Here is a 16028-nt window from a genome sequence, read left to right as displayed (position 1 = left end):
GTATATTTAGGTAAGTTAAATATACAAATGAGAAGTATGCCAATTTGACAATGTTTAAAGGGGAAGCACAAGCACTTTACTACTAGTTAGCAGGGATAAAGCTCACAGAGTTCTAACCTTTGCAAAAATATGGTGTCCAGCAAAATGCACCAAATATAGAGTGACCATGCAGAAAAGGCAAATATACTACACAGGCCATCCCCAGCAAAGAGCTAGGGCAGACTAATCAATCCCTTGATTGGCTTCTCTGCTCAGGTGGTATGACATCAACAATTTGCACCCTCTGCAATGGCACTTGTCTGTTCTATGCTCATCTGAACCGACATGCACCCCTTTGTGAACATGTTTTCTCATCCATGCTCATGGGGAATCCTTCTCCTCACCTGCAAACCCCACTGTGAGTCAACTAAACCTAGATAATTCACAGATGCATTCCAGTTGGCGGGTAGTACCAACATGGCCAACAACGTTATATGGCCCATTTTGCCCCTTAGGTCAGACTTCAGTCCCCAAACGAGGGCAAGTTATGCCTAAAAGGGTAACAACCAAACCGAGTCCACTCTTTATCTTCAGGTTCAGTACCTTGTCAGGAATCAGAACCTTGGCCATCTACTGCCAGGTGGATCCCCAATCTGGGGTCTTTGGTAGGTCTCACTTTCAGATGTAGGGCTGGCAAGGAGTCCTCCTCTTGCTCCTGAGGTTTCTCTAACCTCTTAGTTTTTTCTTAGTGTGAAACCGCACCCTAAGGTGCAAGGCTCTCTCCTTCCACTTTTTCTTTTCCCATCGCAGAGATGGCACCCTGTAAATGGACGTTGAGTTCACTGTCTGTACTATGAGACTGAACATGTGCCTGGCACTCCAGACCTTCAATAGGAGGCACATAAGCCCATATTTATACTTTTTTAGCACCGCATTTGGTAATTTTTTGATGCAAAATGGTGCAAACTTCCAAATACAATTGTATTTTGTAAGTTTGCACCGCTTTTGCGTCAAAAAGCGGTGCAATGCGTTGATAAAAAAGTATAAATATGGGCCATAGTCCCTCTCAAGGGTGCCACACTCTGTGTCATGTAGGGGTCTGCCTGGCTTAGGTCTCCTGTCCTCTGTGTCTGTGGCACTGCTGGCAGCATCTGCAGGTCTGAAGTGTCCTCCTAACAGTCAGTCTTGTGCTGCTCTTCTTTCAGAGTAGGCAACCAAAGGCCTCCCACTTTGGATGGCATCTGTCTACATGTTCTTCATCTTGGCCACTATACTCTTCATTTAGCAACAGTACCTCTAGAAACCTGTGTTTTGAGGCACCACCTCACCCAGCTATTTGTTTAACAGTGGGAGCTCAGGTAGCCAAGAATGCATTCAATTGGCAACTGCCAAGGGCAGATTGTTTTGTATATCATAGTCATTCACTTTTTATCATAAGCTCAGAAGGAAGTCTTTACATATTCTATTCCATTTTATTCAGCTGAATGTTTAGAGCGCTTGGCTACACAAAGGGCTTCCCAGCACCATCAGTACTAGTCAGAATAAGGAAAGCAAGATTGATTATCAGATAACCTAGAGAAAGACATGTTTTTAATTTCTTTCCAATGCTCATGTAGTTATTTTCTCTTCACAGCAGGCAAATCATTGCAGTTTGGGCTCAAAATATGTGAATGATTGACCTCCATTTCTAGATCTTTCAACTCTGGGGACAACTAATAGATAAAGATCGTTGGACCTGTGATCACTATTAATCCAATAAGGAGTGATCGGATAGCGGAGAATCAGTGGACCCGCATTATGTTTTGCCTGATGTACAATACAGAGAGCCTTAAATTGTATTCTTCTGTTTATGGGTCGCCAATGCAAAGCTTTAAGCGCTGGACAAGCTGATTGTATTTTTGTGACATCCAGCAATAATTGTGCAGATGCGTTCTGGATGATTTGTAGCTTATAAATGACTGCCTTCAGACTGCCTAAGTACAGCAAGTTGCCATAATCAAGACACGAAAGAATTAGGCCTTGAATCACTGTTCTACAAGCCTCCTCCGGCATCCATTCCAGAGCCTTCTTTAAGGCTCTCAGAAGGTCCAAACAGATGTCAGCCATCTTCTTTACTTGGTAAAACATAGAAAAATGCTTATCCTGCGTGATCCCTAGGCTCTTTACTTCAGGTTCAGGGGACAAAGGAAGGGGGAGGGGGCATCTGATTTGGGTCCATAGTGAAGGATTATTGCCAACTATCATAATCTCTGATTTTCCCTCCATTTAGTTTTATGCAGCTGGCTATCATCCAACTAGAGACCTTCTCTAAGCAGCTGTTAAATCTCATAGACGTGAAGTCTGTATCAGGGGGTACTGAGATCAGCTGAGTATCATCCGCGTATGATACCATTTTAAACCCAAAGGAACAAATAATATCGGAAAGAGGGCAGACATAAAGATTGAAGTGTGTAGACTTCAGGGACGAGCCTTGAGGAACCCCACATAACAACTGATGTCTGGCAGAGGTAAAAGGTCTATCGCTGACTTGGAAGTTATGCTTCTCCATAAATGATGCAAGCTATCTTAGGGTCCTCTCTGTGATTCTAGCTTCTTCCAGATGATGAAGAAGGATATGGTGGGAGACAGTGTCGAAAGCCACACTTAAATCTAGAAGGATCAGCGCTGCTAAGCCACCTTGGTCTAGGACTATTTAAGATCTTTGGAGGCTCTTAGCAGAGCTGTTTCTGTGCTGCAATCCGAATGGAATCCTGTTTGGGTCGGGTGGAGAATATTGTTGGTTTCCAAGTAGTCAGTGGGCAATCTATTTATTATCTTCTCTAAGATCTTACTAACTCCTGGAAGAAGCAATATCAGTCTGTAATTTCCTGTGACCTCTGGGTCCAAAGTAGTCTTCTTGAGTAATGGCCATACGTTTGTGCTTTTCTATTCCTCTGGAATGTGGCAGTTATTCAAAGACAGATTATTTGTGTCTGTCAAAGCAGTAAGCATCACGCTTCCCCCTTTCAACAGGATGTCTATTGGAGCAGCATCAAGTGGCAAAACAGATTTAACAGAGCTTGCCACTGCATTGCCGTCCTCTGCAACCAGTTGAGGGAATGTGGAAAGCTGGGCTTCCCACCTACCTCTGGAAGACAATGTAGCATTTCGAGGGTAACGTAGTCGAAGACATATTCTATGGATGTGATGACAGTGGTGTTTGTGAGTTTTCATATCGAGTTATGGTGGTTGATATTCCTGAATGTGTGCAGTTACTGTTTTCGTGTTATTTTTTATATATTGGTATTGATGTTGGGTTTAACCTGATTCTAAAATGATAGCCAAACAATTCTTTCGCCACCGTATGATCATTTATACAGCAAAAGGATTTGTTTTTTTATCATTATAAAGAAGTGCAGCTGGCATGAAAACAGTTTCCTACGTTTAAGGTAATATTCTGTTTGCTGTAACGCAGTTTCTGAAGTTTCGACACATATAAATGATTCTAACTGATATAAATGAGCACTGGGGAGTATATTTGAGATTGTACCCATGCCCCCACCTCCCAAATGAATTCATTTTTATTTCCTGCAGTGACACATTTTGTATTTGTTAAAAAAACTCTCTGTTTATGTATTTTAGGTCAGAAATGCATCCAATCTGCAATAAATCTTTTGGGAAGCACGATTCTGCCGAGAAGCCAGAGGACAAAAATCAGAGAAGATTGTCAAATGAAGATTATTTATCTAGCTATGGATTCAGCTACAGCCTAGTAGAAAATGGAGACGAGTTCAATTATGATTATATACTGTGTAATGAAGTGCATGATGTGATCTGTTTCCCTAAACCTGATGCCTTCAATCCCTGTGAAGACATTATGGGAGATAGCACACTGCGAGTCTTAATCTGGCTCATCAACATTCTTGCTATTACCGGAAACATCACTGTCCTGGTCATATTAATAAGCAGCCAGTACAAGTTCACCGTACCCCGGTTCCTGATGTGCAATTTAGCCTTTGCTGACCTCTGTATGGGCATCTACCTGTTGTTGATTGCATCTGTTGACATCCAGACCAAAAGCCAGTATTACAACTATGCAATAGACTGGCAGACAGGGTGCGGGTGCGAGGCAGCCGGGTTTTTCACCGTGTTTGCAAGCGAGCTCTCGGTCTACACGCTAACAGTCATCACCCTCGAAAGATGGCACACGATAACATATGCCATGCAGCTCGACCGCAAGGTGCGATTCCGCCATGCCACCGTTATTATGGTGATTGGGTGGGGTTTTGCCTTTACGGTGGCGATCCTTCCAATATTTGGGGTTAGCAGCTATACGAAAGTCAGCATCTGCCTCCCGATGGACATTGAAAGCAGACTCTCGCAATCTTACATCGTTTTTATTCTAGTGCTAAACGTCTGTGCGTTCTTTATTATTTGTGCTTGCTACATTGGCATCTACCTTACGGTTAGAAACCCAAACGTCGTCTCGTCGAACAGTGACACAAAAATTGCAAAGCGGATGGCAATATTAATCTTTACCGACTTCCTCTGCATGGCACCCATTTCCTTCTTTGCCATCTCGGCATCGCTGAAGATCCCGCTCATCACAGTTTCCAAATCAAAGATCCTTCTGGTTTTATTCTACCCGATCAATTCGTGTGCCAACCCCTTTTTGTACGCTATTTTTACCAAGACATTCCGCAGAGACTTTTTCATCTTAATGAGCAAGTTTGGCTGTTGTGAAGTTCAGGCTCAGAACTGTAGAACAGAGACTTCTTCCTCTCTTCATAACTCCCACATGAGAAACGGACATTATGTTCCCGCTTCGAAAAATAGCGCAGCTTCGATTCACACGCTGGTGCCTCTGAATAACTTGAACTAAAGGCCGCAATCACGTATATTATGCCAGAAGAGGGCTGACTGTGAACTAATTTCATCTGTGAATTTGTAAGAATAAAAGAACACAATTCGCAAAGAACACATATTGTAATTTTGGTATTAGCATGATGCCAAAACGGACTTAATGCTTTGCGGTGCTGCGTTAATCACGACAGGCAATTTATGTTCCTGCACGAAGAATAAACAACACAGCCGTTCCCCTCAGTGCCATTGCAGCCTGTCAGCCCAGTTCGAGTGTTTGACGGTAGCGAGAGAATGTTCTAGTCTTTTCTGGTACAACGCAGGGATCACAGTGGCACAAAATGATTTTATATGTATCAACGCGTAATCTTTAACGCCTCGCCAGGGGTTAGTAAGCGCTATATAAATACAATTTCAATACATTGGGTCACAGCATCACTGATTTACATAAAAGGGCGGCTGAAAAAAAGCTGAGCCTTTTTAAATGTATTCTCTTCTGAAAGCAGGCATTCCAGATAAAGGGAATACAATTGGCGAGAAGGAAAATAAAAGGTTAGCTGAATTTAATCTTTTCGGAGAGAAAAATTAAGATCCAAAGAATGCATTTACATTTCACCGTGTATCATAACATATAATCTGACTGCATCATTGAGTGGGTAGAAAACTGGAAATTCGTTGTCTTCAAATGCAGAGAATTTCTGAACAAGAGTATTTACATTTATGATTAAGTCCCAGTGTGTAAATGGAGGCAGCGACAAGGGTTTCTTGCCTTAAGAGAAATGTGCGGCCTACTCTTTTTTTCTAAGCACATTTTCCTGTACATATTTGCCTACAGTATCATGCCACGGCTTTTATTACTTGCACGAGATTAGACAGAAATGCATACCCATTCCTTCACTTTGTTATTGAATATCTTAAATGTAAACTATTGGTGTGTTGATTATATTCGTTTTACGTGCTACCATTGGACATAATTAAAATAATTAAAAAAACTCTCAAACCTGCTTAAATATTATTCTATAGCATAATATGCATTAGGTGTATTGTAGGCTCAAAGCGTTTGTACTATATCACTAAAACTGCATTCACATTCACATCTTATTCTTCATTTCCTACGTGAATAACGTGTGATGTACTTAAACTTTAATGTGCATCACATTTAGAATGTAAAATACTAGCCAGCAACGAAAGCAATCAATCAAAGCTCAGGACGATTGTTTTATTTATTTTTGATGTGTGTTAATTTCAAAGTAACCCAAATGGTGGCTTGAAGTTCGCTGAACAGACGCAAGTGGCGGTTGGTTCATGCAGAAAATGGAGGGTCCACAGTAATAGATAAACAAGCATTTCCAATGCAATAGGTCTCACATTTGCGAGAGTTAGCACTATTTGCGTTGTAATTGACAATGTGTTTTTCCCATGTGTTTTGGTTTGAAGTAGAATGAATATATGTGGTGTGGAGTGGAATTATGTGTATTGGATTGGAATTGCTAGTTGTGGAATTGTGTGTGGTAAAATTGTGTGGTGTGTAGTGTATTTGTATAATGGAACTATGTGGCATGGTGGATAGATGGGATGAGAGCTGCACAGAATAGACAGGAAGGCAGAGAGGGATAGGTAGTTTGAACTTTGAACTTTTTGATGCGAGGGAGGAAACATGGGAATGGAAATGTAAGAGCGTGAAAACAGACTGTCGCTTTTGCTCCTACCGGAGAGGCATTTGCTCACAGTGGCTGCGTTTGCCCATCATTTGTTGTGACAGAAGAAAAATAACAAGCTCAAATCCAATCACTTTTCCATAAGTTGCAAAACACTTGCACTGCATGTCAAGTTCAAAACTTCCCCAATTTGCACATATAGACCACTTTTGAAACTTTATAATGCACTAATGGGTGCCACGTCTGTCTCAAATCGACCTGGAGGGTCCCTGTCACTGGGCACAAAAAGGACAGCAGCAACTTAAACTAAGCTGTGAACCAAATAGCCAATTGGTCTCACCTTTTGGATCTTATAAATTTTAATGAAGCATCAGATTATCAGGTGTGCTACAACACTTACTGTTAGTTCTGGTGTCACTAGCAAGGTGTTAGATACACCTAAGCTTGTTAATACTCTATTTGTTGTTCATTGGACATGCTATTTATGCCTCTATTGGGCAGGTTTGTAATGGAGATAGAGAAATCTCCTTGGAGGATTTTTTAAAAGCGAATTGTTTCCACACTCCTTTGTGACCGACAAAAAGTAAAACTGGTATTAATTGCATAAGAAAAACGTTTGAAGTTAAATGTGGTGCAATGATTTGTTGCTCCTATTTGTAAAGCACTGTAGTGTGAGTTTAGCCTTTCGACAACTTCTGCAAAGAGAAAGCTTATTGCAGATGCACGTCTTTTGTCTAAAGCAGGTGCCAGGATGGAGTCAGAGATGGTCTAAGAAAGTAGAATACTAGCAATCTTTGTTTAGCAATGGACCTGCTTGAATCTGGGAGGCAAGTCACTAGCATGCCGGTAAAGACTGTTATCACCTTTATGACCTGCCTTTGTGTTTTTGAAAGGCACAAAACCATAAAGGCTGGCCTGGCTTATAGTGGGTACCTGATGGTACTTACACCTTGTGCCAGGTCCAGTTATCCCTTACTAGTAGATTAGAGTGTTCTAACAGCTTAGGCTGATAGAGGTAGCTATAGCAGAGCATCTTAGGCTGAACCAGGAGACATGCAAAGCTCCTACTATAACACTTATATCATATAGCACTATATCATAAGAAAACACAATACTCTGAGTTACTAAAAATAAAGGTACTTTATTTTAGTGACAATATGCCAAAGGTATCTCAGAGGATATACTCCCTTAGGAGGTAAGTAATATACACAAAATATACACACAAACCAAAATCAGGTAAGTAAAACACTTAGAAAAGTAGTTCAAACTGTAGAATACAATAGAATACAATAGGAGAAAATAGGCCTAGGGGTAACACAAACCATATACTCCAAAAGTGGAATGCGAACAACGAATGGACCCCAGGCCTAGTGTAGTGTGTAGAGGGTAGCTGGGAGTGTAATCAAACACTAAGGGTGTCCAAGATACCCTACCCCGAGACCCTGAAAAGTAGGAATAAATTTACCCTACCACCCCAGAGAGACAGTAAAGTTGAGATAGGGGATTCTGCAAAGTCAACAACTGACTGCAAAGCACTGAAGACGGATTCCTGGACCTGAAGACCTGCAAAGGAAGGGGATCAAGTCCAAGAGTCACGCAAGAGTCCAAGGGGGGCAGGAGCCAACTAAACCCAGGATGAAGGTGCAAAAGAGCTGCCTCTGGGTGGAAGAAGCCAAAGATTCTGCAACAACGGAAGGTGCCAGGAACTTCTTTGCACAGAAGATGTCCCACGGCGTGCTGGAGGATGCAGAGTTGTTTCATTCTAGAAAGACCGCAAATAAGCCTTGCTAGCTGCAAGAGTCACAGTTGAGGATTTTGGGTGCTGCCAGGACCCAGGAAGGACCAGGAGGTCGCCCCTAGGAGGAGGAGACAGAAAGGGAGCTCAGCAACAAAGAGAGCCTACGCAGAAGCAGGCAGCACCCGCTGAAGCACCTGAACAGGTATTCAGAAGATCTGAGCACGGCGGTCGTCTCAGCACAACAAAAGAGGGTCCCACGAAGTCGGAGTCCAACTCAGCGAGTTGGGCAATGCAGGACGGAGTGCTGGGGAGCTGTGCTGTGCTGTGCATGAAGGACGTCTTGCAAAAGTGCATAGAAGCCCTAGCAGCTGCAGTTCATGCAGTACACAGGATTACTGTCTGGCGTGGGGAGGCAAGGACTTACCTCCACCAAATTTGGACAGAAGGGCCACTGGACTGTCAGGGACAATTGGATCCAGCTCCTGTGTTCCAGGGACCACGCTCGTCAAGATGAGAGGGGACCCAGAGGACCGGTGATGCAGAAGTTTGGTGCCTGCGTTAGCAGGGGGAAGATTCAGTCGACCCACGGGAGATTTCTTCTTGGCTTCCAGTGCAGGGTGAAGGCAGACAGCCCTCAGAGCATGCACCACCAGGAAACAGTTGAGAAAGCCAGCAGGATGAGGCGCTACAATGTTGCTGGTAGTCTTCTTGCTACTTTGTTGCAGTTTTGCAGGCGTCCTGGAGCAGTCAGCGGTCGATCCTTGGCAGAAGTCGAAGAGAGAAGTGCAGAGGAACTCTGGTGAACTCTTGCATTGGTTATCTTATGAGAAACCCACAGGAGAGACCCTAAAGAGCCCTCAGAGGAGGATTGGCTACCTAACCAGGTAAAAGCCTATCAGGAGGGGTCTCTGACGTCACCTGCTGGCACAGGCCACTCAAAGGTCTCCATTGTGCCCTCACACTTCTGCTTTCAAGATGGCAGAGGTCTGGGACACACTGGAGGAGCTCCGGGCACCACCCTTGGGGTGGTGATGGACAGGGGAGTAGTCACTCCCCTTTCCTTTGTCAAGTTTTGCACCAGAGCAGGGGCTGGGGGCTCCCTGAACCGGGGTAGACTGGATTATGCGAGGAGGGCACCATCTGTGCCCTTCAAAGCATTTCCAGAGGCTGGGGGAGGCTACTCCTCCCCAGCCCTTAACACCTATTTCCAAAGGAAGAGGGTGTAACACCCTCTCTCTCTCGGAAATCCTTTGTTCTGCCTTTCTGGGACTGGGCTGCCCAGACCCTACGAGGGCAGAAACCTGTCTGAGGGTTGGCAGCAGCGGTAGCTGCAGAGAAAACCCCAGAGAGCTAGTTTGGCAGTACCCCGGGTCCATGCTGGAGCCCCAGGGATGCATGGAATAATCCCCCCAATACTAGAATGGTATTGGGATGACAATTCCATGATCGTTACATGGCCATGTTCGGAGTTACCATTGTGAAGCTACACATAGGTACCTATATGTAGTTCACACGTGTAATGGTGTCCCAGCACTCACAAGGTCCGGGTAAAATGCCCAGAACAATGTGGGGGCACCTTGGCTAGTGCCAGGGTGCCCTCACACTTAGTAACTTTGCACCTAACCTTCACTAAGTGAGGGTTAGACATATAGGTGACTTATAAGTTACTTAAGTGCAGTGTAAAATGGCTGTGAAATAATGTCGACTTTATTTCACTCAGGCTGCAGTGGCAGTCCTGTGTAAGAATTGTCTGAGCTCCCTATGGATGGCAAAAGAAATGCTGCAGCCCATAGGGATCTCCTGGAACCCCAATACCCTGGGTACCTAGGTACCATATACTAGGAAATTCCAGTGTGCCAATAAGAATTGGTAAAAATGGTCACTAGCCTGCAGTGACAATTTTAAAAGCAGAGAGAGCATAAACACTGAGGTTCTGGTTAGCAGAGCCTCAGTGAAACAGTTAGGCACCACACAGGGAACACATACAGGGCACACTTTATGAGCACTGGGGTCCTGGCTAGCAGGATCCCAGTGACACAGGCAAAAACAAACATACATACAAGTAAAAATGGGGGTAACATGCCAGGCAAGATGGTACGTTCCCACACAACCCCTCCAAACGAGGGACAATAAGGCTAACCTTGCCCAGATTAGTCTTCTTTGTCTAAGTGGAAATATCTTTAGAGCCCATCTGCATTGGAGTGGATACTCCCAGGTCTATGCTCCACTGTATAGTCCATTCCCTGTAGGGATATGGACCACCTCAGCAATTTAGGGTTTTCACCTTTAATTTAAACTGTGGATGCAGAAGATGCAATGGGTGTTGAAGCTGGATATATAGGCATGATTGTTGCTGGAGATCAACCACAAGAGAAGACAAATGAGTTATAGTCAAACATGTGTAGGATTATTAAAAAGGAAGTTGAGTTTTAACTGAACGTGTGTAGCATCAGAGGAGGTCCCTGAGGAGGTTAAAAAGCAGCTCCCCAACTAGTTCTGCTCCACTGACCACTGTCAAAGCCATAAAACAAAAGATACTGGTAACTGTATCAAACGTATTCTTGGAAACTGACAAGAGGACAGTTCAGAGGAATATCAAACATTATTTCTAAGTTCCTAATTCTTTGTTGTTAAATATTTCGGGCCACTGCAGCTGGTGCCAAATTAAGGGAATAGTTCCAAAACTAGACTGTGTCATTCAAGAACCTATATAATAAAGGAGTTCCGAAATTGACATGTCCAAACCCAAAGGAAACACTGAAAATGTGTCCATCCCCTACTTTTCTGAACTTCCAACAAAATTTAAGTCCAGTTAAAGAGGATACTATGGGCCAGATGTATCATACAACTGATTTGCGATTCTCAAAAAGCGATTTTTAAGAAATCGCTATTTCAGAAATGCAAAAAGGTATGTATGATTTTTGCGATTCAGTAATAGCGATTTCTTAAAAATCGCAAATGCTATTACTGAATTGCAAATAGAGAATCTGTCCCCATTCGCACCTATGGGCCTGTTGGCCCATATCTGCAAATTTTTTGCATTTCCAAAATAGTGATTTCTTAACCAGAAATCGCAATTTTGGAAATGCAAAACCCCAGGGTGCTGGGGGCCTAAGGCCTAAGGCCCTCTCTCGTGCACCCCAAAACATTTATATGGGGACATGTGAGGTGCACACATGTCAAAAGGGCATGTGTGCTTTACATGTACATTTTTAAAATGCATTTTAAATGCATTTTGAAATTTTGCACATGGGTACCACCAGGTTCAACCTGGTGGTAAATAGCGATTCCTAAATGCCCAAATCGCATTTAGGAATGGCTTCATACATGTGCTAAGAAATCGCAAATAAGGAATCCTTATTTGCGATTTCTTATTTAGAGAGTAGAAATTTGCGACTCTCTAAACAGGGTCGCAATTTTAAGGAATCGCTATTTTAGCGATTCCTTAAAATTGCGTTCAGAATGTCTTTCATACATTCTGAACAGGCTTTTTGCATTTGCAAACGGGCATTCGCACCGTTTGCGAATGCAAAAAACCTTGATTCATCTGGCCCTATATCCTTAAAGATTCAGTTAGCACCTTTATGTCAATTTCTAAGAACAAAAATATCTCTGCCTTAACCCAGCAACATTCAAGCATTGTGGCATTTGGAAATAAGCACTAATATGAAAAGTAGGGGAGAAAAAAAGAGGGCTAGTCATCGGCAGGGTGGCAGAGGACATTACGAATGCCACCCTGAGGGCTACAACCCACATTATTTAGAAACCACCGCTGGCCCAGCGATGATCTATGTGCCCTCAGAGGAACTACTGTCAAGGTGGTTTGTGTGAAGCCATTGCAAGTGTGGTGCATTGCTGACATCTTTCAGGCAGCTGCATGAAAAACATTGTCGTTTTTCCTAAAAGATGAGTTAGTTTTTGAAAAACAAAACACTAATGACCTGCACACCTTGGGGGTGTTCTTCCAGGGTGTGGGGGTCATGTTACTGTTTATTATGTCTGGTACTACAGGTTATTTCTGGCTGTGATAAATAGAAAAAAAAACATTGACTGATCTAAATGGGACAGGCAGTCTGGTATGCTTACTCTGACAGGCCCTACTCCATCAGCCCTTTAGAGTAGGCTTTCTGACAACAGAATCAGTGGTGGCATGACCGTCAGAAAGAAGACAGTGTAGCTGACACTAAACAGAGTGGGAGGAACAAGGGTTTGGTGGACAGGGTACTTCCCATGTTTGTGACAATGTACCCTGTTTGCGAGACTCTAAATCAAGCTATTAGCTTAATAAAGTTGGTAATTAATCTAAAAATGCAAAAACCTGAGAGTTTACAGCAGATTGAGGTAGCTTATGTTAGATGTGATCTGGTGGATATAAAGAAGATCAGAATAAAGATGCAGCATTCTAATTAGCACTCACTCATAAGCAGCCAAGCTGGTTTACCTACTTACTGGCCTACTGCATCCTAGAATTCAGTGAAATTTTGCACCCTAAAGAAACTATAACTCTCACCCTCGCCATGCACTGCTAATTGCCACACATATTACATCACTCAAGACATCTTCTATGACATTATTGATAACATCACTGCAACATTTGCAATTAAATTATTGATGAGAAAACTGCATAGAGGAGGCGCAAGCTATAGTTGCACTAGTTATACGTGAGATAAGTACAACTGTTGAATTTCTGTGTTTTTTTTTTGTTTAAAATGTTACGTTTTTACTGAACATTTCACCTAACTATACTGTTACTTTTACCTCTTATTTTATAGTCCCACAATGGCTGCCAACACTTCCTTGTCAAAGTGTTGGCAGCCAATCAGATCTCAGCACAAGATCAGGAGGGTTCGCAGAGCCTTCCCATCCCTATGTATACAAATTTGGTTTTATTTTAATATTTCAAAAACTGCTAAATGGATTTATACCAAATCACAAAAAGGTTGCTCTCTGGACCAAGAGCTAGCTTTCTGCCTTTCTATCCGATCCCATGGCCTCAACATCGTTTCCTACGCAGACGACACTCAGCTCATCCTCTCTCTCATGAAGCACCCCGCACCGCTAAGAACAACCTCCACACCAGACTCCCCGCCATTGCCAACTGGATGAAAGCAAGCCGCCTCAAGCTGAACTCGGAGAAGACCGAGATCATTATCTTCGGCCCCGACAGATCAGCATGGGACGACTCCTGGTGGCCTGCCATTCTGGGGTCGGCCCCAAAGCCAACCACCCATGCACGTAACCTCAGCTTCATACTGGACTCTGCGCTCTCTATGACCCAGCAAGTCAACACCATCTCGTCCTCATGCTACAACACCCTTTGAATGCTCCGCAAGACCTTCAGATGGATTCCCATGGAAACCAGAAGAACGGTCACCCACGCCCTCGTCAGCAGCAAACTGGACTATGGCAACGCCCTCTACACGGGAACAACGGCCAAGCTCCAGAAGAAACTCCAGCACATCCAGAACACCTCAGCACGACTCATCCTCAACCTCCCTTGCCACGAACACATCTCAGCCCACCTCAAAGACCTCCACTAACTACCCTTCAACAAAAGGATCGTCTTCAAACTCCTAATCCACGCCCACAAAGCTCTCCACGACGACCGACCGGCCTACCTCAATGAGCGTCTCAACTTCCATGTCCTGACACGCCAGCTCTGCTCCGCCAACCTCGCCCTTGCAACGGTCCCCCACATTCACCGTACCACAAGCGTCGGCAGATCCTTCTCCCACCTTGCCTCCAAAACCTGGAACTCCCTCCCTGTCAACCTGCGTACGACCCAGGAACTCCTGACCTTCAGGAAGCGCCTCAAGATCTGGCTCTTTGAACAGTAGCACCGCCCCCCAGCACCTTGAGAACCTTCTGGATGAGTAGGACGCTTAACAAATATCTGATTGATTGATTGCCAAATTTGATGTAAATCTGCTGCTATTCCTGTTCAAAATCCCCATGAAAATTAACATATAGAAAACACATTTTGGAACCCCCTTCTTTCTCAGCCCCCACTTGACGGATCACCCTAAAGTTTCCAAGCAGGAGCTAACATAATCGCTGTATATTTTTGGTAAGTTTTGTGAAGATTCCTCAGCCAAAGATATAGGCAAGTAAAAAAAAAAAATAGGTACTAACTATAACTACCTAGTGGCGAATGACACTAGGTTGCATGTTTTTTTAATATGGTTTTGTACTGGTATATATATATATATATATATATATATATATACATATATATATATAATTTTCAAAAAGACGGTGCAATTCGGTCACACACCAAAGGGCTGCACAATATCCAGACGAGCTCGTAAAATGAGGAGTTGAAAATCACTCGTATGCAATATCATCGGCTCCAATTTATTGAAAAGGTTCAAATGCATGTTAAATTGACACTGCATAAAAAAGTATAAATAAGTAAATGGCACTTATAAAAGTCTCTAAAGTGCCTGCAAAGAACAAACACACGCTGTCCCAACCAAATGTCTCAAATGTTTATATATATAAAATAATATATATATATATATATATATATATATATATATATGTATATACTCACTGATAAAACCAAAGGTTACAGGGACGTTATAGTTAAGTTCTAAATTTACTTGCACAAAACCATAGAAATTCAGCAGTTCTAGTTAACTCAAGTAACTATAATTCATGCCCTAAAATAACTATAACTAACACCATCTCCATACCCAGTTTTCTCATTGAAAATTTTATTGTAAATGTTACTGAGATAATATCAATGATGCCACAGAAGGTGTCATCAATGATGTAATTAATGGAGTAATTAGCTGTGCATGGTGAAGGCACGAGTTACAGTTAACTTAGGGCACGCGTTATAGTTACTTGAGTTAACCATAAGAATAACTGCTGAATTTCTATTGTTTTGTGTGAGTAAATTCAGAACCTAACTATAATATCCCTGTAACCATTGATTTTATATATCTTGGTTTTATATATATATATATATATATATATATATATATATATATATAAAACCAATGGTTACAGGGATATTATAGTTAGGTTCACAGAAAACTGTGTCATACGTTACTATACACAAAAAGCTCGCACTCCCGGGTGTGTTTGAAGCAAAAATTTATTCGGCAATGGGTTTCAACCTGGGTGGTCTTCTTCACAGCCAAGGTTATTGATATTACCGAATAAACTTTTGTTTGAAACACATACCGAAGTGTGAGCTTTTTGTGTCAAGTAACATGTGACATAGCCTTCTGTGATTGATAGCTGTCTCTGCATCCGTTGTTTGGCACCAATCATGATTCGATCGATGTAACTGGAGTCTGCCTGAGACAGTAAAAAAATATACATTTTCTAAGGCCATTGAAATATTGACAAAACCTTATCAAGTTGATTCATTTCATCCTGGAACATACCTAAAAGGCTTGAACAGGCTATTATAAAAAATCCCAGTTATCAAATTCTCTGGCAATCACTTGGTAGTGGACCACAACTATAACAAATTAAGTCTTTCACTTCTGGTTCCATACAAACCTCATACTGGAGACCCCCAAACTGGAAATCCAGCACCCTCTTAAACACCTAACTCTCAGGATAGTTGGGATAGCAGTCCAAGGTTTACTCATGGGAGGGAGGAGCTGTGGGGTCCAGATTCAGATCTCAGTAACAGAACAAAACAATATGCACATGCTTGTAGTGACACACTTGTTTAAAGGCCCTTACAACCTGCAAGGGGTATACAATAAAGAATGGTCACAATGGTTATGTAATTTCCTGAATGTGTCCTGTTTCCACAACATTGGAGGTATCGCAAGATGTCTGTGATCCAGCAG

At 42.7% G+C, this 16028-nt stretch overlaps 1 protein-coding gene across 1 annotated transcript in view; it reads left to right on the top strand.

Moving 5' to 3' along the window:
• FSHR (follicle stimulating hormone receptor) overlaps window positions 1-5815 on the top strand; it is a 1893748-nt gene extending 1887933 nt beyond the window's left edge. Inside the window, exon 10 of the mRNA XM_069236717.1 lies at window positions 3601-5815. Coding sequence (XP_069092818.1) covers window positions 3601-4840 — 1240 coding nt within the window. The 3' untranslated portion in view covers window positions 4841-5815. The remainder of the gene's footprint in view (window positions 1-3600) is intronic.
• The last annotated feature ends 10213 nt before the right edge of the window (window positions 5816-16028 follow it).

Source organism: Pleurodeles waltl, chromosome 5 (genome assembly GCF_031143425.1).
Source record: "Pleurodeles waltl isolate 20211129_DDA chromosome 5, aPleWal1.hap1.20221129, whole genome shotgun sequence".
NCBI lineage: Eukaryota > Metazoa > Chordata > Amphibia > Caudata > Salamandridae > Pleurodeles > Pleurodeles waltl.
Note: the sequence above shows the minus strand (reverse complement) of the source record. Positions and strands in the feature narration are given on the sequence as shown.